General features: G+C 42.0%; 1 protein-coding gene across 4 annotated transcripts; it reads right to left on the bottom strand.

Moving 5' to 3' along the window:
- Positions 1-654: 654 nt before the first annotated feature.
- On the bottom strand, positions 655-24291 carry CLU (clusterin). 4 transcript variants are annotated; one of them, XM_087929355.1, is made up of 10 exons: positions 24153-24181; positions 20631-20708; positions 13769-13883; positions 9442-9590; positions 7917-8084; positions 5671-6124; positions 4830-4943; positions 3423-3646; positions 2427-2602; positions 655-899 (listed from the first exon to the last, which is right to left on the bottom strand). In XM_087929355.1, exons 3-10 carry the CDS (start codon positions 13854-13856, stop codon positions 893-895), a joined length of 1380 nt encoding a protein of 459 aa, XP_087785481.1. In that variant the 5' UTR covers positions 13857-13883; positions 20631-20708; positions 24153-24181; the 3' UTR covers positions 655-892. The 4 variants fall into 4 exon arrangements, with proteins under 4 accessions (XP_087785481.1, XP_087785490.1, XP_026564351.1 ...); XM_087929364.1 differs by having other exon boundaries at positions 20597-20708; positions 24153-24177; XM_026708566.2 differs by lacking the exon at positions 20631-20708 and having other exon boundaries at positions 24137-24291.
- Between the last annotated feature and the right edge of the window lie 1705 nt (positions 24292-25996).

Below are 25996 nucleotides of genomic sequence, written 5' to 3'. Positions count from 1 at the left end.
TACAGATCCGCCTACATCTAATCACTGAACACTGGCTGCATGAACATCCAGGAAAAAAGACACATGTGTCATGACACACATGATGCAACTTGTGTGCTTGCAGAAGTTCCATTGTCATTTCATAATTGTGACTTTTGTGTGAAGTCACAATATCTATATCATGTTGACATTATTGCTGTTGACCCCTAATCATCCAACCATTCTTAGGGATATACGATGAGCATCATTCGTGTTCCAGGAACAGATGAAACCGGAGTTCCCCAAGGCTCCCCCGAAATTATTTGAGGCATTCTTGCAATCGTGAATTTGTGCTAGAAAATTCCTCAAAGACCTTGTAATGCTGCAGAGGTTTGAACTGTATGGCCATGATTAAGCTAGCCTGTGTGTTTTGAAGGCAGTACTAGGATAATTAGCAAGGAGAAAGAAGGAATACAAAGCTCTGCATTGTGTCACGGTGTTTTTCTCTCAAATGGACAAGATGGGGTAGGGGATTAGCAGACAATGGGCTTTTGTCTCAGATATCCTGACCAACCATTTATACAGTTCACGCCTGGAACCCATTGCCCCAGGTGCATGAAACTTCTTTATGCCATCATCCAGCCCTTCTCCCCAACTCCAAATCTCATTTCTTCTCTCACTCAATCCACAGAGCACTTTTTCAAGCATTGGGCCTAGAACCTTTTATTTCATTTTGTGCATCTGTAATGACCCAGCAGCAAAAATAGGGCAGGGAATACAGTGTAAACTACAAAGGCGGATAGGTTGGGCTTGGTGGGCGAAGCTCCCTTGTGGCGCTGTGAGAGAACTGAGGCGGAAAGGCGTGGAGGCCAAAAGGGCTATGGCTCCTCTTGCTCTCCCTTGTCATGGCCTGAGATCCAGAATGCAGGCAGGGTTATTCTCTGTTGGATAAAAGAAAGAAAGAGTGTATGATTCCAGAACCAAAAGGAATTTCCTAATGCTAGGACAGACCATCGAGTAACAACGTGAGACAAAGTATGGAGACTTGTAAGAATTAAATGTGTTTGTGTAAAATGTGTGTAAAATGGCACCCCCACAGTTACTGATAGGTTCAACACTTATCCTATACAAGTAGTCCTCAGTTAATGGCTGCCCTGTCTAGTGATTATTCAAACTTATGATGGCACCGAAACAATAATTATACCATTTGTCTTCAAGGTTGCGGTTGTTGTAACATCCCTGCAGATCAATATTTATGAGCTTCATAGACGACTTCCAACAAGTCGATGGAGAAACCAGTAGCAAAGTGCAAGCTGCAGTCACCAGGATGTTATGCTTAATGATCGCAGGTAATTTGTTTAACAACCACAGAAGAACTGACGTTGTAAGTCCAGTGCAATCACATGATTCATTTAAAAATTGTGTGCCATGAAATATCCATCCCAATTGTAGTTGTTAACTGAGGACTATCTGTATAGCACAGGAGAATAGCTGCCATTTTGTACACATCCAGAGTCTCCGTCCCAAACAATCATCAATTTGGAGATCTAGAAATATTATTACTTTGTCTCATCCCAAATGCACACGTATTTAGTCTTCCTGGATAAAAAGTAAGCGTATATATCTCATTGAACATGAAGTCTGCAAGTTGAACATTGAAAAAGAGGAGGCTAGGACTGATCTTTTGTTCTTATAGATTCTAATTTTGTTTTCTTAAAAACATCCTTATCCAAAAAGGTTCCCATGCGCTTCCTATGGATTTCCTTCAAATTAATGATATTTTAGGATACTATAGATTTTCGTGTCCTTAAGACCTCAAGATCTATCAGGGCTCCAATTCTAAATTGGCCACTGATGGCAGGTATTTAAATAAAATGTCCCAAAGGTGCTTTTTCAAGAGGCAACTGGACTTTTTTCAAAAGACATTTCAATTCTCATCCAAGAAGCTTCTCAGATGAGAAGCGAAACATCATCGAAGAAAAACCAGAAAGTCCAGTTGCCTCTTGAAAAAGTACCTTGGGGACAACCATGACCTGGATGACTGAGGTTCTCCATAGATATTTAAATAAAATTTTAACGTCCTTTATGGACAAAAGCAACTATGGGAGATTTCAATTTTCTTGCTTCCATTTGTCCCTCACAGAAAATGTGTCTGGCCTTTAATTACTTCTTAGAGATAAAGATATGATAAAGCATTAGAAGAATGTTTTTTGGAGCAACTGGTGGCACTTCTTTTCAGTCATATTTCCAAGTATTTCTACTAACTATCCCAACATAGTTCTCTCAAGAAAATAAGCCACTGAGATCATCTCCTGCAGTCTGAAGTGGTACAGCCCACTTTATATAAGGCCAGCCATAGAGGAAATTATACTAGATCAATGATCTTAAATGGATGTGATCATTTTCCATATAGCTGAGCTCAAGAGACTACCCCAACTCTGACTGCATCTCCCCAGCTCCACACTTACACTTTATTGTCCTTGAAATCACGTAGGGCGTCCCTGGCCACTATATCCATGAATGTGTCATCATCCAAAGGAACACTTCCTGGCACGGTCAAGGAGAAGGGCTCAGAATCAAAGACCTGGACAGTCACTTGAGTGTCAGTAGTTTGGGATGTGTCTTCTGGACTGGAAGATTTCACCTTAAAAGAGGAGGACTAAACATTACCAGTGTCTGAACCTATCAAAAAGATAGTTGTTTCTAATGGAGAGAAAAAGTTTTGTTGTCCACCACTCACCCACACCAGCCTATGAGCATGAAACAGAACAAGTAGAGAGAGATATAAATCCAGTTCCTCTCTTTTTATTCAAGCAGAATTCCTAAGCTTCTTTGGATAAATCAGTTCTTAAAAACAGTCTTGCAATCCAAGATGTACCTCTCTACACCAATGAAATAATATATCCAAGCAGGTATAAGCTGCCCAATTGCTACACCTTGTGCAAGGGTATATACTGAAAATACCCCCAAGAGTTAAAAGGAAGGATGCTCAGGAGCAAGCTTTCTCAGTAGTAGTTCCCATTCTGGAATACCCTGTCTTCCATCTCTGATATTAGGATGGCCACCTCCTTCCTGCTGCCATTTTGGTGCTGTACTCTCTTCCAGCAAACCTTCCAAGTAGAAGAAGCTATCATCTAATAGGAGGCAACTTATCAGAAGGAAAAGAGTTGGGATGCTGTATGATACTAACTTACTGATGTTTTTACAATGCAATTGGAAGCTAACTAGAATTGGCAAATAAACAAATTACATACTAATGTATGTAAACAAATATGCTTAAAGATGCAAATTGAAGACTTGATGGCTAGATTCACACGTTAATGTTAGTTAAAATGTTTGTAGCTTAGTTTGTGTGCACCCAGCCATTTGCCTACTTTATAACTTAATGGACTTCACAAAACCAGTGAAGGGGCTAAGTCAGCAATCAAATTAAGCAAGTGAGAGAAATGCAGTTGATAGCCTACCGTGATAACCTTCAGAAGCTTGTCATTCCGAGTGCGATTGGCTAGCTGGGATACCCAACCAAATTGTTGGTTCAGCTGATCCAGGATGGCTGTGGTGTTGAGCATTTCTTCCTGGAAAGCCTTGAGGATTTCATCATATCTCCGGCTAAATCGTTCAGCCAATCGCAGAGCATCTTCAAAGCGTTCCTTAATTTTTCTCTGATCTCGATCTGTCTGGGAGCAATCTGTATGGATTTGAAGAAGATAGAGAGAGAAAAGAGATCCAGAAAAGAAAAAAGTGAAGACTTCCTAATGTGACTGTAGGGACAGGCCATACAGGTGGTCTCAGAAATGGTACAGGATTGGTTTTGCCACTGCCTTCTTCCAGGATGTTTTGTTGACTTCTCAGTTCTGGGATCTTCAGGTGATCTACCATTCAAGGACAAAGAAGGCCTGATCTGGCCTAGCTTCTTCAGGTTGGTCAAGGCTGGTTGGTTATGAGCTTCTCCTGCTGTGACACTTGCAAATACTGTGACACTTGCAAAATACCGTAATTGAAGTCACCGTAATTGTATTTTCAACTACAACTAGAAATCTATTTCATTCATGCATTCAATTTCTACAGCGACCCATCTCAGTCAATGATTTGAAAAGTTGGATATATGTTAAAAATAGCATCATCATAACACAACAGTTCTATTCACATTCTATGTTTAACTAAATCAGCTACAGTTACAGGTAGCTGCATTCATGCAGCATATTAAATTTTGTTCATTTTAAGTGTTTAGGACATTTAGGGCATTATGTGAATCCAGCTCCATTAGATTGATTTATAATTAATGTAGGGTATGAATTAATTCAGTAATTAGAACAAGAGAGTTCCATGAACACAACCCAAAAGTCATGTTGGCAAAAGGAGTTACACACAATCTAAATTGAGGACTATCTGTACATGCTGGTTGCCAAGCACCCAAGTTTTGATCTTGGGATTGTGGGAATGTTATGAAAGTTGTAAGTATGAGGATCAGTCATAAGTCAGTTTTTTCAATGGCCAGTGTTACTTCAAATGATCACTAAACGAATGGGTGTTAAGCACTAAATGCACAACATATTGCCTTTAATAGCAATAGCATTTAGACTTATATACTGTTTTATAGTGCTTTTATAGCCCTCTCCAAGAGCTTTACAGAGTCAGCATATTGTCTTCAACAATCTGAGTCCTTTTACCAAGCTTGGAAAGATGGAAGGCCAAGTCAACCTTGAACCGGTCGGGATCAAACTCAGACTGTGGGCTGAGTCAGCCTGCATTACTGCATTCTAACTACTGTGCCACCACGGATCTTTTAATAAATCATTTTAATAAATGATCCCATCAAACCATGCTGCAAATAAAGGTTTCCATCTTCCATTTCACCATCTTCCACTTACCTACAGCCAGGATTGCCTGGCATTTGTCACACTTTTCCTTCATTTTCAGGCAGCCAGCAGAATTGCGACGGATCTCACGGCACACCATCCGGTTGTCATTGTGACCTGGAGTGGCTAACAAAAAGAATGATAGCAGACATCACAACAGATCCCAGTTCTGCAAGCGGTATTAAGTCACAAGCCAGCATTGTTAATAAAGCCAAGAATTACTTGAGACCAGAAATCTGGAAGCTGCATCACAACATTCACCTTCTAAAATATACCCTTTGGACACGATTTGGAGTTGACATAATGAAGACAATCAAACTGTTCTTGACAGCCTGAGCAGCAAAGCACAGTGGCAACATTAGAGAGGCTTACCTTTCCATGTTGGAAATTGGGGAGGGAGGAATGTGGGGGGTGGGGGGGAACCGAGCTCCTTGCTAATCATTACCATCAAATTGCCAAATGAGTTTGTCCTATGACAAGTCAAAAAAACTAAACCTAAGTTTGGAGGTGAACAAGGGGCTTACTGTGAATATGAACCAAGCAAGTATTTCCCCAATCCTTAGGAATACGCTAGGTACCAAAAACTAGATCTCCCTTTTACGCCCAGTAAAGCTTGTTTGTATAACTCAGAGGTCTCCAAACTTGGCAACTTTAAGACTTGTGGACTTCAACTCCCAGAAATCTCTATGCTGGCTGAAGAATTCTGGGAGTTGAAGTCCACAAGTCTTAAAGTTGCCACGTTTGGGGGGCGGGGGGCGGGCTGGTATAACTGGAGGGAGTAGGCAGGCAAATATAAGTGTTTGAAAGAGCTCCGGTGGCCAGGCTCACTCTGCAGCCCAGGATTTCACCTTACCTGTTGGGATTTGATCAAAAGAAAACCCAGGGATTCCTCCTAGACCCGGCTGGTCCCACTCCATGGCTTTCTGAGCATCTTCAAAGAAATGCTGGCTCATCTCATAGAAGGGCTGGAAAATCTGGTAGAAACCTTGATGGGGGCGGTAATTGCTGAAGAACTGAGAGAAAGGGCGCGTATTCCTGGCTACACGGGAATGGGTGAATGGGATACGGATGCTGTGGAAGCTATCCTGGAAACCACCGAATGGCCACTGCAAGAAGGGGGAGAATTGCCCATAGACCTGACTGCTCTCTTGGAAGAGGTCATCCACGCCATCTTCCACTAGACCGTAGCGCTCCTCAAGATCATCCAACTTCCGGCCCTGTTCTTCATCTACATCCATCAAGGAGTCAATGCGTTCCCCATTCACCCAAATGGAGAAGGGAGAAGAGCGGTTCAGGAACTCTTCCAGCTGAAGGAAAAAATATGAAAACTTGAGATCCCTCCCATTGGAAGCCTGCTGGCTATTGTAATTAGAAAATAAACAATTAACTGCCCCAAAAAGGAATATGGTAAGAATTCGCAAGCTAACCAAGAGAGGCACTATCAGAACTGTCTGTAAAACTTCCATAGGTCATAACGACATGCCCTTAAGTTTAGTTTAGTTTACTTTATTGTCATTGCACCTCGTACAACAAAATCAAACACCATCTTCAGTGCACATCATGACCATGAAAATAAACACAAACACACATCCTTCATGCTCCGCACATTGAAACGGAAACCCGCGACCACACCAACGCTGCACTATACAGCAGAATTCAAAAGAGCTACTGCCCTGGCATAGAAGCTGTTTTTCAGCCTATTTGTCCTTGTTTTTGTTATTCTGTACCATCTGCCAGATGGTAATAGTTCAAAAAAAGGGTGCCCAGATGAGATGGATCTTTGAGGATGTTTTGAACTTTCTTAAGGCACCGGGACCTATAAAGCTCTTCCAAAGAGGGGAGAGGGCAACCAATGATCTTCTGGGCAATGACGTTAACCCTCTGGAGTGCTTTCCTATCTTCCACTGTGCATTTGGCAAACCATGCCAAGGTGCAGTAAGTTAAGATACTCTCTATGGTGCAGCGGTAGGTCACCAACAGTTTTTCATTCAGTTGTTTTCTGAGAAGTCTCAGATAGTATAATCTCTGCTTGGCCCTTTTGACCAGTGCTGCAATGTGAGCACCCCAGGTCAGGTCCTCTTTTATGGTAACACCCAGAAACTTAAAACTGGCCACTTGGTCTACTCAGTCTCCACTGATAAGCAAGGGCTGGGTGTCTGAACTGTTCCTTCTATAGTCCACTATAAGCTCCTTGGTCTTATTGGTGTTGAGGACCAAGTTACTGTCTCCACACCACGAAAGCAACCGGTCCACCTCATCTCCATAGGCAGACTCATCCCCCCCCCGGAGATGAGTCCCACCACTGTTGTATCATCTGCACATTTAAAAAGCCCAGAGTCATCCATAATTTCACCCTATCCATTCATTTGAAGAATCAATTTAAGTTTTTAAATTCTAGATCAACTTTCCTTAAATTGGTGGCCAGATGTACTGGACAAGTTCTATTATCCCCAAGCAGTAGAGTTAGTGGGAGTTGTGATGCAGACCTCAAACAGGATCAGGTTGGAAAAAGCTTAACTCAAATACTTTTAAGAGATCTCTCTTCCATCCTGAGCATTCAGCTCAACACCCGATGATCTGATCTGTAACCCACTTCCAACAAAGGAGAATGAAGAATAAAGGGTTTCCAGCTACTTCAGAATGTGATTAAGTTCATTTAGGAGAATTTGAAGAGCCAAGAAATTGAGCTTATGCCATTATTTGAGAAGGGAAACAATTTATTTGATGTACAGGGTTTCACTTTCCTATACAGCTGCCTGTAGACCTGCTTGTATGATTGAGCAGGTGGTGCCAAAGTTTGGGTGATCTGAGATCATTTAAGGCAGGTGTTTCATTAAAAATCCTGAGCTCCCAACTTTTCAAACATATTTAATCTTTGCCTAATTTGGAGTGTGCTCTTGAATGTGGATCCTTCAGTCAAGAGAAGGTGCACACATTTCAGTGAGGCTTATCCAGATTTTAATTTTGTATCCCGTGACACTCAGCCATAAGGCTCAGCCCAGATGATACCTTGAGGGTTTCAAGAGTCCCCTGAATCCCCAAAACTGTGGTTATCCAAAAGTCCAGGGCCAAACAAGCAACATCACATGGCTCACTCACCTGCCTGCCAACCAGGCCAGCACCGCTATGGCATGTCCGAGTATAGAACTTCATGCAGGTGTGCTTCAGGCATGGCTTGCATTCTTCCCAGAGGGCCAGCATAGTGTCATTGCACACTTCCTGTTCATTCAGTTCCTTCTCCATATCCTTTGCAAGGAGGATAGCCTCCTGCAGAAGAAACAGAGGAATTAGGACTTTCCTAAAGGGCCAGCAATAAAATGAGAGGAACTAGAACTGGAACGGAAGGCAGTGGAAAAGGAAGAAAGACCAAGACATTAAGAGCAAATGGAAGGAGTAGGTGAGTTTCCTTCAGTTTCAACGTGTCTCAAAGATGCTTTTTCAAGAGGCAACTGGACTTTCTGGTTTTTCTTTGAAGATGTTTCGCTTCTCATCCAAGGAGCTTCTTCAAAGAAAAAGTAGAAAGTCCAGTTGCCTCTTGAAAAAGCACCTTTGAGACAACCATGACCTGGATGACTGAGAATCTCAGACATTCAGTTTCAACAATTAGGCGCAAGACTCAAGGGGATTAGGAAAAAAAAATCCTAATTCCTTGGAGCATTTGCACCCTGCTTTTTGGAAACACACGATATAAGAGCCAATAGGCAGCAGGGAGGGGGGGGGGGTGTCTCACATCCAAAGGAGATTATGATGGTGAAAGTAGCAACTGGATCAGCAGCAGACGAAGAGGATCAATGAGCAATGAGCCAGGAAAAGGATTGGGGAACATCTGCAGTGAAGTGATGAGATTCCAGGACAAACAGCTGGGAGAAGAGGCTGTCTTGACAGAAGCAAGCCACGACCAGTAAAAGAAAACCATGGAATAAGGTAGCCCTGACGTCCATACAGAGCCTGGGTTCATCAATGTGCTTAACAAGGTTGTTGAAAGACTTTTCAATTATTTTAAGGTAACATGCTACACTTGGTTACCTTTTTAATGGATTAGCATGCCATGTGAACCTAGCTCATGTTGTTAGTTGACTTTTCATTTTAATATGCAAACCCAGGAAATGGGTTAATTCAAGTTAAATGTGTCATGATAAGGATAGAACAGCCAATGCAAGTTAATAAAATTAAAAAACAACCTCTTCCTGCTGACATGCATACTTAATGCCCAAATAAAGGGAAAGAAACTACTTGGTGCACACCATGTCAGAGAGCGGGACTAGCTGCATAGCCTCCCTCTGACTATTTTTCCTTATAAACATGCCACAAGATAGTTGTCGAGTCTTTCGCAGCTTGGTGCCCACCAGATAATGACAGCAACTGCAGTTGCAACTTAAATTGCAATCATCTCCTGAAGAAAGCTGAGCTAGTCATTTCATAGCAATAGTTCTACTCCCCACTGAAAATGTATCTAAAGCCTGTGAGAGTTGCAAACTGGTAGGTCATGGAGAAGAACTTGAGGATCTAGGTTAGGCTGGGGACAGAACTCCCTTGCCCCTTTTTTGAATGGCAAAGAAATAAGACTTTCGAACTAGCTGAGGGAAACAATCACAACATCTCAGAAAGTCTGATGCCAACAGACCTCCTTCTTCTTCTTTGTGTCTTCCAAGCTACTCAAGATCTCCTGGTGGTCACTGCTTGTCTGTTCCATCAATAACTTCATCTGGCGGACACCATTGATAGCGTTTTCCAGCTCTCCGTCAATGTACCGACTTCCTTTTTCAGACATTCCTGTGAGAGGAAAATGGGGGGGAAAGGCCACATCAGCGTAATTCTGATACGCTATTTCCCAGTGCACAATATTAACTAACAGACAGATGGAATTTTTCAGGTACTATAAAATAAAATAGAAAGCAAGAACATAACAAGAGAAGCGATTACTTTACAGCACTTAGTTCCTGGGTGATTGGACTTTCAAACTGACCTGTAAGGTTTAATATATATTACTCAACAATTTACATATGCAACCTGTGATATTTTGTATTACACTGATATGATTCATGTAGTATTAGCATACTCCATATTAAAATGTAATGACACAAGCCAGAGCCATCCATATATGCAAAGAGTCAGAGGTAAGTTCTGCGGTATTTCTACTATAGAGACAGATGAGGGAGGCCAATACATTGTTCGGATACACGTTACTGAAAGCCATCGATAGGGATCTGTCATATTTTGAGTTTTTGCAAATCAAATATTGCTTTGGGAAACTATATTAAAAACTCATTCCATAAATACTATATAGCTGGAGCTAGCCCTCCCCAAAGCAGTGCCCTTCAGATCCACTAGCATGGCAAGTCCAGGAATCAGCAGCAAGTAGGATCAAGAGCTATTGTTCTTCTTTGCTTCTCTCCCTTCAACTCTGCATCGATCAGACAAACACTTGTTACAGTGCCAAGATCAAGAGAAGTCATTGTTCCTTTCTATTCTGCATTGGTCAGACTGCACTTGGAATACCGGGTCTAGTTCCAGGCAACTCATTTTAGGAGGGGCTCTGACAAACTGGAGTGCAGCCAAAGGACAACAACAATCTAATTAATAAACAGTCCTGGAAGCTTAAATGTATGGAAGTATGGTTGAAGGTACTGGATATAATTAAGCAAAGACTGTATGAGTTAAGATAGGTTTCCATAAAGTACAGTTCCTGCAGCATTGTTTTTCAACCTTGGTCATTTTAAGATAAGAAACAAGCATAGCTTTGTGCAACTTTAAGATGAACTTGAACTTCCAGAATTCCCCAGCCAGCTAATCTTAAAAGTTGCCACGGTTGAGAAACAATGATCTGCAGCAACTTTTATCACAAAGAAGACAGGGAAGAATCTTTCAGATATTTTCCAGAAAAACGTGGCAAGAACAATGAATTTAAAAATATGGAAACAAACTTTGCATGCACATCAGGAAAAAAGAAACCTAATGGTAGATATGTTCAACCATGGAAATGTCAGCTTCAGGATGTGGTGGATCTCTTTCACTTGTTGTTTGAGAACAGATTCCTGCACTGAGCAGACTTCCCATCACAACAGCACTTAGGAATTAAATCATGCAGCATTATTATTGGAAAATGTATTGCTTCTGTTTTTTTTTTAAATTGCCCAACAATAAGAAATAAAAGACAAGTGAACAATCTTCTGTTCATCCAAGAATACCAAATGAAGCCCAGATCTTCCCTAGGCAATCCTGACAGATGATGCAGCAAGAAAATGAGAAAAAAGGAGAACATTTCAAATGAAGAGTTTACAGAGAAATGGGTGAGGTTTTGAGAGACCCATCAGAGTAGGACTAGAGGACCATCCAATTCTTGGACAACCCTGGCTAACCACCAGGTTACAAGTGGCATGGGACAGCTTTCTAGCAGCAGCATTAAGCAGGCCTCAAAACAAATGTAACAAGAGGAGAAAGTAGAAGTGTAAGAAACATAGAAAAGTGTGACATGAATTTCCAGTTGCTCATCTGGAAAATGATTAGACTGTGTTGATGCATGTTTCTTCTTCCCTTTTTCTCATTCTTACAGGATTCTGTGAGTTTCAATAAATGCATTATTTCTGTGCCTACTTTCTTGATCCACACTTCAAGGAATATAGAAGTTGTTGTATCAGTGAGAGGGGTGGCTTAGAAATTCATTAAATACTTTTTTTTAAAGTTTAGTTTGTCAAGCATGTATGAGAAAACAAGTATAAGTATGAACATAATATATAAACATGTAAGTATAAACAGGTATAAGAATATACATAATAAATAAGTTTGAATAAATGGGAACATTAAATGCTGTAAAATGAGAAACAAGCATAACTTTTTACAAACACCAGCATTACTTAAATTGTTTCAACTGTTTTATACTGATCAGCTTATAAAGAGAGAGGCCCACAAATGCCAAATATTTAAGCAGGGATTTGTTTATGGATTTTCTAAAAGGTTGATAATCCACATCAGCCTTCCTCAACCTGGTACTGTACCTTCCAGATACATCAGACTATAGCTTCCGTCATCCCAGCAACAGCTATGGATGATGGACTGTTACATAAGAAATCCATGATATTTTTTTAAAAACAATTCTGGATTTCTACTTCCCATAAGATAGCAGCATTTAAAGGCTAAGCACAATTATTCTCCACTAGGACACAGGTATAGATAATCCTCGACTTACGACTACAATTGAGCTCAACATTTCTGTTGCTAAGTGAGACATTTGTTAAGTGAATTTTGCCCCATTTTATGGCCTTTTTCTTGCCACAGTTGTTAAGTGAATCATTGCAGTTGCTAGTAACACGGTTCTTTAGTGAATCTGGCTTCCCCATTGATTTTGTTCGTCAAAAGGCCGCAAAAGGTGATCATGTGATCCTGGGACACTGCAATCGTCATAAGTACAAGTCAGTTGCCACGTGACCATGCAAAAGTCATGTGAGAAATGGTCACAAGTCACTTTTTTCAGTGTCATCGTAACTTTGAATGGTCACTAAATGAACTGTGTAAGTTGAGGACTACCTGTATATTTAAAAATGTAGAAAAATATAGTTTGTCCAAAATTCATCAACCCCACCCAGTGCCTGGCTTGAAAAATGGCTTTATATTTCATTTAGCACCTCCCATTCAAAGTGCTGGGATTTTTATTTTAACTTTTTTTTTTTCGCCCACAACAGACACTGGCATGCTCTACAATAAGGAAGTGGACCTGAGCCAGAAGCATGCAAGTCATTTCTTTTCCCTTCCCCTTTATTTTTCATGGAGCAGAAATGAGAACATGTGTGTTCTTCTGGGATACACAACACAGGGCAGGATTATGACTGGTATTCCTGTTTTCGCATTGCAAGGTTGGCCAAAGTGAATCCCACAGCAGATCATCATCAAATTTGTTGAATATTCAAGGAAGGAGTGAAGCCAAAGAAATAGGCTTCACTTTGACTCGCAGTTTAGGCGGGAAAATAGTTGTAAAGGGGAGCTGTCGGATGGAGAGTTTGCTGGGTTGTATTTGTTCAAATAAAGAGTTGAAGTCAAAGATCTGTCTCCGTCTCTTCCATCACCAGCTATTTTACAAAATTGTTTTAAGGGACTGGGCCAGGGGGAGGGGAGTGTGTGGTTATGAAGAGTCCACAGAAGAGAATATCAGAACATTTAACAGAGTAAGTTAGATAGAGATTAGGCCTTTCCATTCAAGTTAAGTTTATATCTCCTCCCCATTACACATATCTCCCTTCCGAGTTGCAAGAAGTTGGCAGCATATAAATGTAATAATTAATATTATCCAAATGTAGCCAAATAGCTCCCAATTTCTGAGAGTGTGGCCTTAGATATAGATATAAAATTGCTACTGCCTTGACTGCAGCCCTTATAATTTTTTTCCCCCTTATAATTCATGGTAATGCATGTTACTTAAATAAAATAAACCATTCAAGTTCATTAAGTCAAAGCCACCTCCGCTTCTTCCATCTGCTTCTCCTAAACAATCCTTTGACCTTTTCAAAAGGTATTATAAACATTTCCTTGCCTTCGCTCGGGGAAATAGACTTGATTGCAAGCCTCTTGCATAAATTTGGCAACAAAGTCAAAACAAATGACAAGGCAGCTTTAATTTTGCCCAAACTAGCTTCAAACTGATGTGAGTCACACTTCTGGGAAGTGACTTCATGACCCAAATGGCTAGTTCTGTAATAGTGTCTTTTATAAGCACTGCCAGCAATTTTTCTCTTTTTGCCAGTGTGGGCTCCTGTGGTTCACAAGGCAATGTTTTAGCATCTTTTGCAGTTGCAGAAATCATGCCCAGTGGACAAGAACCTGGTCCAGCACATCCACTAATTCACTCCAGCCCACCTGGGGTTTCTCAAAAGCTCATAACTGGCTGCAGTTCAAATCCACAAATTCTTTCCCAACCAGGGAAAAAAGCCATCATTTCTAATTAACAGGCATGTACTCACTCTGAAGCTCATTAGGAGGAACAAGACAATGGCCCCCTTGTGAAGAAACCAAGATTCCCAACAATGAGAGCAACAGAGTGGGAATCATTTTCTCAATAGAAGGAAATCCAGATTCCTGCAAACAGAAAAAGAAAGGAAAATAGAAGAGCCATATTAGTGTACTAAATAACTGCGACCAGACAATATATCTCATTGATTTTTCTTTAAATATTAGAAACGAAATTGAAAATCCTTTGTTTCCTCTGGAGAAATTAAAATTAAAAGCTATGTAGCGTATGTAATAGATACAGAATGTTTTATTTGCAATGCAGAGACTCTGGAGCTCCTTGCCAACACAGCTTTTTGTTAATCGTCATCAAACAAGTGCTGGCAACTTCTCATTCCAATGATTGGCTAGAACAGCATGCAGAACCTTAGATCTTCCCAAAGTTTCATTCCTGACTATTAGCCACACTGGATTAAGCTATCAAAAACTGAGCAGAGTTTTTGGACCACAGAGTCCATACCCCTTTTAGAGAAGTGTTTTTAATTGAATGGAATCTGGTGGTTTCCGTTTGAAACTCTGCCAGAAAGCTTGTTTGAATGTTCACTTTGCTCTCTGGAAATGCTGTCCAATGTATTGAGCAGGATTAGCAGTTTTTTTATTAAGAGTTTTATTTTATGCTTTGAGTTCTTAGCAAATAATGGAGCAGAAATCAATACATGCATGGTGTACTGACTGATACAATGCTGTTCTTTACTACTTCGTGGGTAAGAATGAAGGCCAAAACAGGAAGACTTGGTCCATACAAAATTACTTTAGTAATTCTTTAGTTTCCAGCAACAAAGCCAATTTAACATATTTCTGTTCCCCAGGCTTCCAGTTGACAAGACAGTCCCTAAAATGAACCAACAGGCAGCTCAGGCAAGCCAACTGGCAATAGTGACCATTTTGGACAAGAATATCTTCAGAGCAGCAGGTCAATGTCAGCATAGACATGATCCAATAAATCAAAGGTTTCTTAGACTGTGGGTTGTAATCTCCTGGGAGATTCACAAATAAATTTGAGGGAGGCCAAACTTTCTCCCTCTGCTTGGCCAGCCTGGGCACAGGATCCAAACACCATGCTCCCTTCTAAGAGTCCTTACTCTCTATCCAATGACTGCAAATTTCTCCCAAGAACCACACAACTGGCTCAACCCAGATCAAGGCATTCTTGGAAAGTGTCATATTCTATCTCTTCCAAAGTGCTTCTTGGAGATCCGTCGTGTTTTCATCCTAGCACAGAGTCTGTGTTCTGCTCCAGGAAGTCCAAACACTGTGATTTTTCTGTTATTTGAAGAAGACACCTCACAGTAGGAAATTGGTGCTCTTAGACTGCCTGTTACAAACACAGTCGGAGCCATGGTGATGTGCCTTAGCAAAACATCCAGAAGTTCACTTGGAAAAGGGGAAAGCAAAGTGATGCATCTCTTATCCCATGAGCATTGCCTGCATTACCAAGAATGATTGTCATGATTTCTTAGTTTAAATATGTCCTGAAACCTGATGAAATTATACAATATTTGTAATTCCATGATATGGCATGAAGATGCTGCTGAGAAGTGTTTGAGGAAGCACAATACGGAATTCATTTGAGCTCTTCTTTGCAACCACCTGGACTCTATAATCCAATGTGGTTTCCTATCCCATGACTGACTTCACAGCCTGCTTAGCCAAGGTATTAAATTAATGAATTTTCTGGGCTTATTCTATATGCTGAATCATTGCCTAACCACATGGGTTGAGTTCACCCAACATGTTATGCAATGCAGAAAAAAAAAAGTTAAATTTAATCAAACTTTGAAGTGATGATATGCATTCAGCCACTGCTGTACATCTGTACCTTGGCTAAAAGGGGTATATGACACAGCCATTCAGTTTTTAATGTATATAGAGGAGGAAAATATTATTGCCCAAAATATGAGTATTCATTTTCTTCCTTTTTTCTCTTTTCTCTACTCCCCACCTCACCCCCTCACCCATTTATTAAAAAGAAGAGATTCAATAGTAGTGAAAGCTGAAGATTTCTCTTTGAACAACTGAAACTCTTTGAGCAACTGAAACTCAAATCCACCTATAATTATCTCCATACCTCTGACTTCAATTAACATAAAATGGAAATAGGTCAGGCTTTTAAAAAATGCAGTGCTCCAATAGTCAAGAAGCAAATTTCACCAAAAACAGAGATTATATTTCAATGAGGGTAAACAGCATTTTACACTAAACAAAAAAGAAGTACAAATTAGAACACAGTGTTTTTCAAACTTAGCAATCTTGGGTTTCAACTGCCAGAATTCCCCAGCATGGTGACTGGGGACGTTTGGACATCTAAAAATTACAAAGTTTGAAAAACACTGTGTTAAAATATGCACCTTATTTGCCAAAACATATAACTGTATTTTTCCTACATTCTCATTTAATTGCTCAAGTAATGCAATCTGTCTGGATAAAATCTTAAAGTCTTGTCTTGGTTAGGTTGACTCAGCCTTCCATCCTTCTGAGGTGGGTAAAATGAGGACCCAGATTGTTGGGGGCAACATGCTAACTCTGTAAACTGCTTAAAGAGGGCTGTAAAGCACTGTGAAGCAGTATATAAGTCTAAGTGCTATAGCTAGTGCTATTAGCTAGAGCAGAGTAAAAGATGTATGTGTGAATGTTCTGTCTTTCACTGTGCCATTTCTACTGGTCTGCATCTTCTTGGATTTTCCACAGCTACCATTAAATCTCGAGGAATACATAACAAGGGAATTCCTCCCACACACAGTTTTCAGATTTCAGGCAAACAGGGAGGCTACAGAGTGTTGGGAAAATTTGTAAGAGAAAACAGTTGCACCCAGAGGAGCATTCTCTGCCACCCTGAACAAGAGGTAGGTCAGAGATCACTGAGGGAAAAAAATCAAGAGAGATTCTCAAGTATCAGTAGAAATTATCTATAGCTCAAGGCTGAACTGTGGAGTTTTTGGAACTCTCTGACATTGGTTGTTCGCTTGCAGACATTTGTTACCCATCCAGGCAAAACATCTACAAGCAAACAACCAAAATCAGAGAGCACCAAGGCAGAAAAACAAAAAAAGCCACATTTGCAGATGGGGGAAAAAAAACTATCAGGGAAATTGCTAAGCAGATTACATTATCGCATTGCCCAAGGCCAATGAGAGAGCCCACAAAAAGCCAAACAACTACCAAATTGCCAAGATTCACAAAGACACAGAACAATGCACACTTTGACTCATCCCAATGTCAGTTCTCCCAGATGGACACATGACATAACAAAGGATAGGAAACCTGGCCAGCCTTCCCAACTTCAATAGCCAGCTAGATTCTCCAGACGAGAGGAGCAAATTGTCCCAATATATCTGCTTTCCAGATAACTCCTCTATTGTGCCCAATTAAAGAAAAGTTGCATAAGAGCCATCTCACTTGTATTCAAGGCTAGCTAGAGGACAGATGGTTCTCATGGAGAACTACAAAAGGCGGGCCGTGTTGATGGCCGGGAGATTACCAAAGCAGGCTCTGTGGCCTCACTTTGTCATGGAGGAGTGAAGGAAGAGGAGGCCCCAGTAAAGCACCTACCATTTTATGATGCCGTCTCCAAGCAAAGCAAGCAGACAAACCTCAGCAGAACAGAAATAACAGAGAGTGGTTTCTTTTCCTCAGAACTTTTTTTTTAAAAAAACCAAACCCAATAATGTTAATTGGACAGATATGGTAACAACTCACCCAATATTAGTGATAATTTGCATGGGTTGAAGACAGTGGTGGGATTCAAAAAAATTTACTACCGGTTCTGTGGGCATGGCCTGGTGGCCGTGGCAGGGGAAGGATACTACAGTATAAAATCTCCAGTCAGAGGTGGTATTTGTTGGCTGTCCAAACTACTCACAATTTCCACTACCGGTTCTCCAGAAATGGTCAGAACCTGCTGAATACCACCTCTGATTAAAGAGAGGGAGGGGACTGCCTTGTTTCAGGAGATATAGCATATTCTGCTGTTATATAAAATTAAAATGGTATTGGTAAAGGCTTTCCATGAATTTCTGAGTAGCAGAACCCCAACATATAGAATGCAGTGGGCCTTTTTCAATGGGTATGAGGTACAGGTAGTCCTCGAATTACAACCACAACTGAGCTCAAAAAATTCTGTTGCTAAGCAAGAGAGCCGTTAGGTGAGTTTTGCTCCATTTCACAACCTTTCTTGCCATAGTTGTTAAGGGAATAATTTCCACTGTTAATTTAGTAATATGGTTATTAAGTTAATTTGGCTTCCACATTGGCTTTGCTTGTCAGAAGGTCACAGAAGGTGATCACATGACCCTGGGGTACTGCAACTGTCATCAATACATGCCAGTTGCAAACATCCAGGTTTTGATCATGTGATCACAGGGATGCAGCAAGGGTTGGAAATGTGAAAAACAGTCATAAGTCACTGCTTCCAGTGCCCTTGTAACTTCAAACAGTCACTAAATGAATAGTTGTAAGTCAAGAACTACCTGTAGTCTTTGTTTTGATCCTTACTAGAGTTCTTTTGATCATTAACCTAGCTTTGTCCCACAAAGATTAACTGCAGGCTTGGTTTTTAGATAACATCCATGCATTTTCAAACTGGTAGCACCCTAACAAACCACAGCCGCATGTACCTTCTCTACAAATGCCTCTTTGGCAGTTCAAATAAAAGCCTCTTTTAAAAATAATTTATGAAGGCCATTATTCCTAACATCTGTTTTTATTTTTGCATCTATATCCCTGTTTTCTCCCTAAGGATAACAGTCTGTAACAGTCTCCTGACACAGTAAGCCACACAAAACTTTGAAGACTTAGTTCTGAGTTGATATTGTACTGACAAAGTTGTACATTAGAAAATATAAATCTTTACATTGCCCTCCCCGCCCCCAGTGACAGGGAATTGGAGGAGAGTTTGACCTTGCTAGTGTTCAACTCCCCTTAATACAATAGGTCACAAGAACTTTTTTAAATCAAATAAAATAGCTATTTTTTAAAAGAGTGCAGTGCGTTGCTTATGAAGAGGGACTTCTTAAAAGCTATGGGGTCCCTTCCAATAGAAGTCTTGAAAAAAGAGCCCTGTAGGGAGTATGAATCAATTTTCCTAGACAGATTTCCTACAGTATTTGCCCCCTTCAAGGCTGCTACTTAAGGGGGAAAGAGTGTGCTTTAATCCTTTCAATAAATTAGTTCCTGTTGCATAAAGGAGAAAGGATCTGACGAAGCCCTTGGCTCCGCAGAGCTTAGTGGCGTGGGAAATGAGCAGCAGCAAACAGGACCCTGATCTCATTGCCAAGGGGAACAGCCACCACTCAGTGAAAAACAGCACACTGGCTTTGTCTACAGAAGGAGATCGAGATCCGTGGTTAAAGGCTCTCAAGTAGCAGGGTCAAGGCATCTGTTGTGCATACAGAAGGCCCCAAATTCAATCACTGAATTTAATCTAAAAGGATCAGTTAAGATTTCTCTGCCTGACATTCTAGACTCTAGAGCACTATGAACGGTCAGCATAGACAATGCTGGTTGACATGAACCAAGGAACTGACCTAGTTGGTTAGCTTTGCAGGCACGTCTCTCCCCGCTAAGAATTTTGCATTAGATGAGCCTTTTCTCATGATTCTAGTACTTATTTGCACAAAGAGTCTGAATGGCCTTTAGAGAGATTTGGGGCTTGACTACAGATAGTTGGGGGGGGGGTCTAAGTGGAGAATTAATAGAAATCAACAGAATGTGTGAAGAGTGCTGCTGTTGCAGCAGTTAGATTTCAAGGTAAAGCCATGCTTCAAAGTGTGCCTATGGCAACTCCTTAAAATAGTTGCTATTTTCCTGGCCTCAAGGATGCTCTCCAGGCAGGGGTGGATAAGTCAAAAAGAATAATTTAAAGAGATGTGTACATGGGAGTGAGTACACACATACTTAGGTAATACTGAGATACTTGTCAAACAAGGAAAGGAGAAGGAAAACTGGTTGTTACTTTATTTAAATATCACCTTTTATGTAAAAGAGAATATTTTTCTTCCGGATCCTGCAAAGAATGCAGGCCAGACTTGCTAGATCCTGGGCAAGATCGTTGTTTGATTCCCTTCCCTATAGCTGTCCTTGACCATGGGAATCTTTATCAGCAGAACAACAACATTGAAAGATAAATACTAGTTGTATGAGTAAAGCCAGAACCACTACACATCAAAAATGGGATGCCTAACAGGGAAGTTATAAGGATAGATGTTTTTGGTCCTTTCAGAAAATACCTTCCTGACCACAGAGGCCTTGGTTGTCATCCTTTTCCCTGCCTTTTCCTTCCTCATCACTTAAGCCATCATCTGACTAAACAGAAACTAAAAGCACAGAAAGGAGATTGTAGAAACCAATAAAGCTGGACATGTCGGTTCTGCCTAGACAAGAAAACAAACATGCAGGGAAATTCTGGCACAAGATAAGCTTCTCTAGAGATAAGATGCCAGACAGGGGAGGCTGAAATGAGCCCATGGGTGTGAAAAGCATCTATAATTCCTGCTTTGAGAAATGCTCACATCCTCCCCCTTCATACACACTGTATTCTTCCAAAGTCCATCTTGGCCAGATTACACATTGGAGCCAGTTCTTAATGTGGATTGTCTGATTTGGCATGTAAATACAGCCATTGTGAACAGGAAACCACGGCTTATGTGACAGTATTATGGGAATAAAGTTCAAAACAAACAACCCAGCCACATCCACCCACCTGATGAAAATTACATATTTTACACCAGGACACAAATTTATGCAAGAGTGTCATTGATGTTGTCTCCCCAGGGATGTCTATGTACCTGGATTGCCTGACTCCGGTATTTCTTGACTCACCAGGGTTTTGACTGGAGAGATCCAAATCAGGTTTTAGTTCTGGATCTCTGTTTTTTAACCAAGACATATGTGGACCTCCTCTAAATTTTAAAAAAAAGAACAGTTGGACCTTGAAAAACTACCCTTTAATCCAATGAAACTCAATTTCATTGAGGGCCACATCAGGGTTGTGTTTGACCTCCGGGGGGGACCAGGGGGGATGTGGCCAGTTTGACAGTACTTGTGTCGGGGGCGCCTATGGAGAGCCAAGCACTCTGCCAGCAAAAATGGACTCCTGAACTCTATTTTTGGCTGCCATGCCTCCTAAAACTCTTTGCCATTGAAAAGGAGCTCCAGAGGGCTGCATGAGGCCTTCCCGAGCTCCATTTTCGATGGCAGAAGCACTATGGGAAGGTCCTTTGCTGTTTCCAGGGTGGCCCCGTGGGCCAGATCTACGTATCCCGCAGGCCAGATCTGGTCCCCAGGCCTTGAGTTTGACACCCCTGCTTTAAACTGAAAGGCCTTTTAGACAAGTTGAGATGTCGAGCTAAGCTACAGCTATTTCAGGATGAAACAAAATGCTCTCTGCATATACTCAGAGGCATTCTTTATATTTTGCAGAGCTGATTCCTGACTCAAGACCTACTTTCTCTACATTTCAAAACTCTGTTCCTATGTAACTTCTGCTGTGGTGCCAGCTGAGATGGCAAGAAAAGTACAATGACACCAAAGTGTTCCTACAGGCTGCTTTTTAAAAAATAAAAACATAATTGGGCACCAAATCTTAGAGCTGAGTGGTAACCAGGCATCACAGAAATCTGTCAATGCCCAATAAAGCTGAGGGCAACAAGCAAACATGCAATTATTTTACATTATATGCTTATAACATGCCAGTATTCTGAACACGTAGAAAAGATGACAGAGCCTAATCTCATGAATAGAAAGATAATAATGAATGTGACAGTTTCTGCAAACATAAAATAACTACAGTAGCAAACTCAAAGATGAGACCATTTGTCTCAGGTTCAATGGCAGCCATCTAGAAACACCTCTTTCCAGGTGTATATTTGTTTAAGTTAGTAAATACAGCAATCATCTCACATTCTGTCATGTTCCCAGGATAATGTTCAACATGATTTGCCTCTTGTTTTTTTTTTTAATATTCCAGCACACTTATCTGATTTCATCCTATTTTAGAACAAACACAAAGATAATTATCAGAGAACGGGCAGTTCCAGTCCCATCATTTACATTTAAGGAACAACTTGCCCCAGTAGCTAAAAACCTGGAAGACTTTTTCCAGCATCTGAGGGATAAACTTCAAAAGCTGCCCATGAATAACTGGGGCAGAAAAAGGGGAGGTGGGGAAGAGCCTGCAAGGCTTATGCGCCTGCCAAATCCAGCAAATCAGATGATGTTGGAGATCTGCCAGGTTTTCAAAACTCTATGCTTCCCAGTCCCCAAGTGGCAGAAGAAGTTTGATCCTTTAGGATCCTAGGAAATTGTTTCTGGTTAGTGTTAATCCCCATTTTTTTTCAGGTCTAATATTTATTTTTTAAAAAACAAAACACTGGCATGCACTACTATAAGCAAAAGGGGGGCAAGGGTGGGGTGGAAGAAATAAAGCTGTCAGTTCTGTTGACCTAGATGCTGCTTCAGTAGAAAAACTGGCCAAGATGGCACATGGGGAAAAAGAAAATGACAATAGTTCAGGAACAGCTCAGTAGAGCAAAAAGCAAATGGACAGTGATTCACTCTTTAACCTTGGCTGGGACTGAACATGACCAGGCACATTTTATCGTGGCTCCATTTCTCCAGCATCCAATGTTAGACTTCAAGCTAGAGGCAGAAGCATTTCACTTTGTACTCTGATGAGCACCACAAGTGGCAATAAATCAATACAGTAGCAGAAGGACTACAAAGCCGCTGTTAGGGCTTACATTAACAGTGAGTGGGGCATGACAGAAGAACTCTCCTTCTTCAATGTCTGTGGAGATTCTTAGTCATCCAGGTCATGGTTGTCCCAAAGGTGTTTTTTCAAGAGGCAACTGGATCTTCTGAAAGTCCAGTTGCCTCTTGAAAAAGCACCTTTGGGTCTCCTTCTTGAAGCTAAATTCTTTGCAATATCCAGGAACACAATGCCTCCATTTAAAAATGCAGACCCTGGACACGTTCTTTTCCTCATCTAGGCTGCAGTTCCGAAAGTTGGAGTCTTTGCTTGGTTGCTCTTCCTTAATACCACACTTTGAGTCTTGTGCAATGGGACACACCCATTGTGTAAAGCAACATGAATTGGAAGGTGCTAAGACCCAACACAGAGCCGGGCTTTCACTATTAAGCAATATTTTCCATCCCCTGATCTTGTATGCTGCCTAGAGTCCCATTGGTTGAGTTGGGTGGCCAGAAAAATATTTCAAATAAATACAATAAAAAGTTTGCCCTGCTCATTGAGGTTAAAACACCAAATGCCCTACAACTTACCAAGAAACACCCCCACATGTAAACTGAATAAAATATCAATAAGAACAAAGAGCTGCAGCCCCTACTGCCAAGCCTAAATTCCCACTCTGTCCTACAGCTAAGTGGCACCCCCAAGCTAACCTGGGCCGATCACCACAAAACTCAGCTGGGTGAGACTCACTAAGCGCTCAAATGGGGACATTCCCAGGAAATCTCAGGACTTCAAGATGGAAGAGGTTCTTTTTAAAAAAAAAAACGGGGAGGAAAGTCTTGGCAAAGCATTTAGTATATGGTTTGCCAAGTTGAGCTTGTTGCCAAGCTCAGTTCTTTTTCACTTTTATGCGGAAATGCTGGGCATGAATTGTGTGTGCACACAGCAGGTGCACACTATACTAGGAGCCAGGCCCTCCTGTTCTAAGTTTCTCCCAAGCCCAGAGCATCAGACCCTCCCCAACCGGTGCCCCTCACACAACCTGCCCGCCTCCCGTTTTTCAGGCACGTGCAGTACAAACCGGCTACTTCTCCCAGTCCGCTATCGTTCCTCCCGTAGCTCTCTCCCCAGCACGGCCAAGAGATGCCCGTTTCTGCCCTTGGCGTTTCTATCGTTCCCAAGTGACATTTGCATCCGCCAAGAAAGAGGGCGACTGCTTTTCTCCATCCTCCAAAAGGAGGGGAGGAGAAACCCGCATCGCCCTCAAGTCATCCTTCCTCCAGGCGAAGTAGGTCTCCGGTCCCCACCTTCGAGACTGTACCAGCCTGAAAGCAGAGAGTAGGAGAGCTGCGTCACTCTTCGCTTCCCTCCCGCCGGCCGTTTGGCCCTTTTTTCCCTTTTGCGCCCCGGGAGCAGCTCGCCTTGAAAACCTCTCGATATCGAACGGAAGGAGGATTTCCTTTCCCAAACTGGATCCGCTCGCCCATCTTGGCATTGAGAGATTTCAAGCAGGCGCTGGGCTTCAGTTTCCCTAAGCGATGGGACGCAAGGTCCTACCGGTCCTGCAGCCCGTGTGCGATGGTACCTACTCAGCCTGGACCAGTTCCCCCACCCACGAGCCCGGCGTTCAGATTACCTCCAACTTCCCCCACCTTGATTCTGCCGCAGTTCGCTCCGGACAGGCTATGGCGCGGTGGCCGCCGAGGTCTTATATAGGCCACCGGCCCCTCCCACCGGTCCTGAGCTCATCACCGGCAGACACTAGCCCGCTTCACCCCCACCCCCCCCCAGCCCCGCCGCCCTCCGCGTCCCCTCCCCACGACCGGACTGAGAAACCCGCCGCCAAAGTGCAATCTCGCACAGCCGCCGCCAAGCGACGCCCGCGCTCCACCGCTGCGGAAAAAGAAGCGCCGCGCTTTTTCCTCCGATTGCAGGGCAGCCCGGGTCCTGCGAGAGGCCGAGCGGGAAGGAAGCGGTCTGCGCTGCCGGAGAAGGAGGTTTTGGCACGCTGTTTCTTGCTGCGAAGAATTTAGCCCCGGACCGGCGACTCGGTCCCTGGCAAAACTGCCTCCTGATCCGCTGAGGCTCTGGGATCAGAACGTTGAAGCCGAAATGATCGACTTTGCAGCTGTAATTTAATGGTGGTCTTAATGATATCAGCCGTGGAGAAACACGTGCAAACGCCACGACCGCAATAGTGCAGCTCAGTCCTTTCCCCAACCGAAGTCTGGTTTCCCAGGCATGTAAGAAAAGGGATGGTGATTTTTTTTTAAAGGTGTTAGATTGTGCAGAGATGGACAGGCTAACATTGGAATTAAAAGAAAAAGGGGAAACGGAATATTATTTGGTCTGAAACAGATGGTATAAATGGATAGAAAATAGAAATAAAGAATAAATATAAAGGTAATTTAGGAGGTATACTAAACGGAATGATAATGTATATAGTTAAAGAAAGAAATAGGAATGTAACTGATATGTGTGTGTATGAATATCAGCGATGCTGGAGCGCTGCAAAGATTGTAAATGTGAAACAAAATGATAAAATATGTTTAATAAAAATTATTTTAAAAAGAAAAGGAATTGCTGTAGTTGGGGATTGTGCAGAGGGAAAGCAGTGACTAGGGAGGACAAAACACCTATCCTGCTTACCACTTCCACCTTGGATACCCGCAGGCACTTATTTGCAATCTTGAGAAAGGTTTGCTTGCTGCCATAGTAAATCATTTCACCTTTGTCTCTTTAAAAATGGAACCTTTGGATGGCATCAAAGTATGCTGATGTGGTGAAAAAGCTGCATGGTATACAGTCCATATGAGTGGGCAGTTGGGATTGACTGAATCATATATATATATATATATATATATATATATATATATATATATGTAGATCTTTGGTTGTTCGGGTTTTCTCCGCGTAAGATTTGAAGTATCTAGGCAACGTTTCGATGAAGTCTCATTCATCATCTTCAGGCTTCTGTCTCCAGCTCTGTGCTTCTCAGAGTAATGGAGATTGCAGCTGCTTCCTCCTTTTAACTGCCAGTGGGGTGGAACTTGATTGGGTGGGGGCTTGGCTGTGTTCTGATTGGGTGGGGGTGTTCTCATTGGTAGGGGGTTTGGCTGTGTTCTGATTGGTTGGGGGTTAGCCGTGTTCTGATTGGTTGGAGGCGTGTTCTGTTCAGGAGGGGGCTTGGTTGTGTTCAGGTTAGTTTTAGTTGCTGGGGATTTGAGCTGGAGAGTTGTGATCTTGCTGTTTGGCTTCTAGTTCGTGGTCCTGCTGCATCTTCATAGTGGGTGTTGGTTTGCTTCATGTATGGCTCAGAGGGGTTTGAAGTGGGTAGTGATGCAGCTGCAGTGCAGCTTCTGGTCCATGGTCGCTTCTCATTTTCTGAATGGGTGGGAGTCTGTTTTCTACATGGAAGTGTGGTGGTGGCATCTTGTGTGGCTCTCATGGGTGTGGGTCCAGTGTCCTTCTTCATGTTAGGTACTCGTCTGTTCAT

This window comes from Pseudonaja textilis, chromosome 1, assembly GCF_049901715.1.
Source record: "Pseudonaja textilis isolate UNSWEBS1 chromosome 1, rPseTex1.2, whole genome shotgun sequence".
Taxonomy (NCBI): Eukaryota; Metazoa; Chordata; class Lepidosauria; order Squamata; family Elapidae; genus Pseudonaja; species Pseudonaja textilis.
Note: the sequence above shows the minus strand (reverse complement) of the source record. Positions and strands in the feature narration are given on the sequence as shown.

Coding starts and splice junctions, on each gene's coding strand:
- CLU (XM_026708566.2), bottom strand. CDS start 13,856: ATGATTCCCACTCTGTTGCTCTCATTGTTGGGAATCTTGGTTTCTTCA. Junction 9,591..13,768: donor TCCTCCTAATGAGCTTCAGA/GTGAGTACATGC, acceptor TTCCTCTCACAG/GAATGTCTGAAAAAGGAAGT. Junction 2,603..3,422: donor AGCTTCTGAAGGTTATCACG/GTAGGCTATCAA, acceptor TCCTCTTTTAAG/GTGAAATCTTCCAGTCCAGA.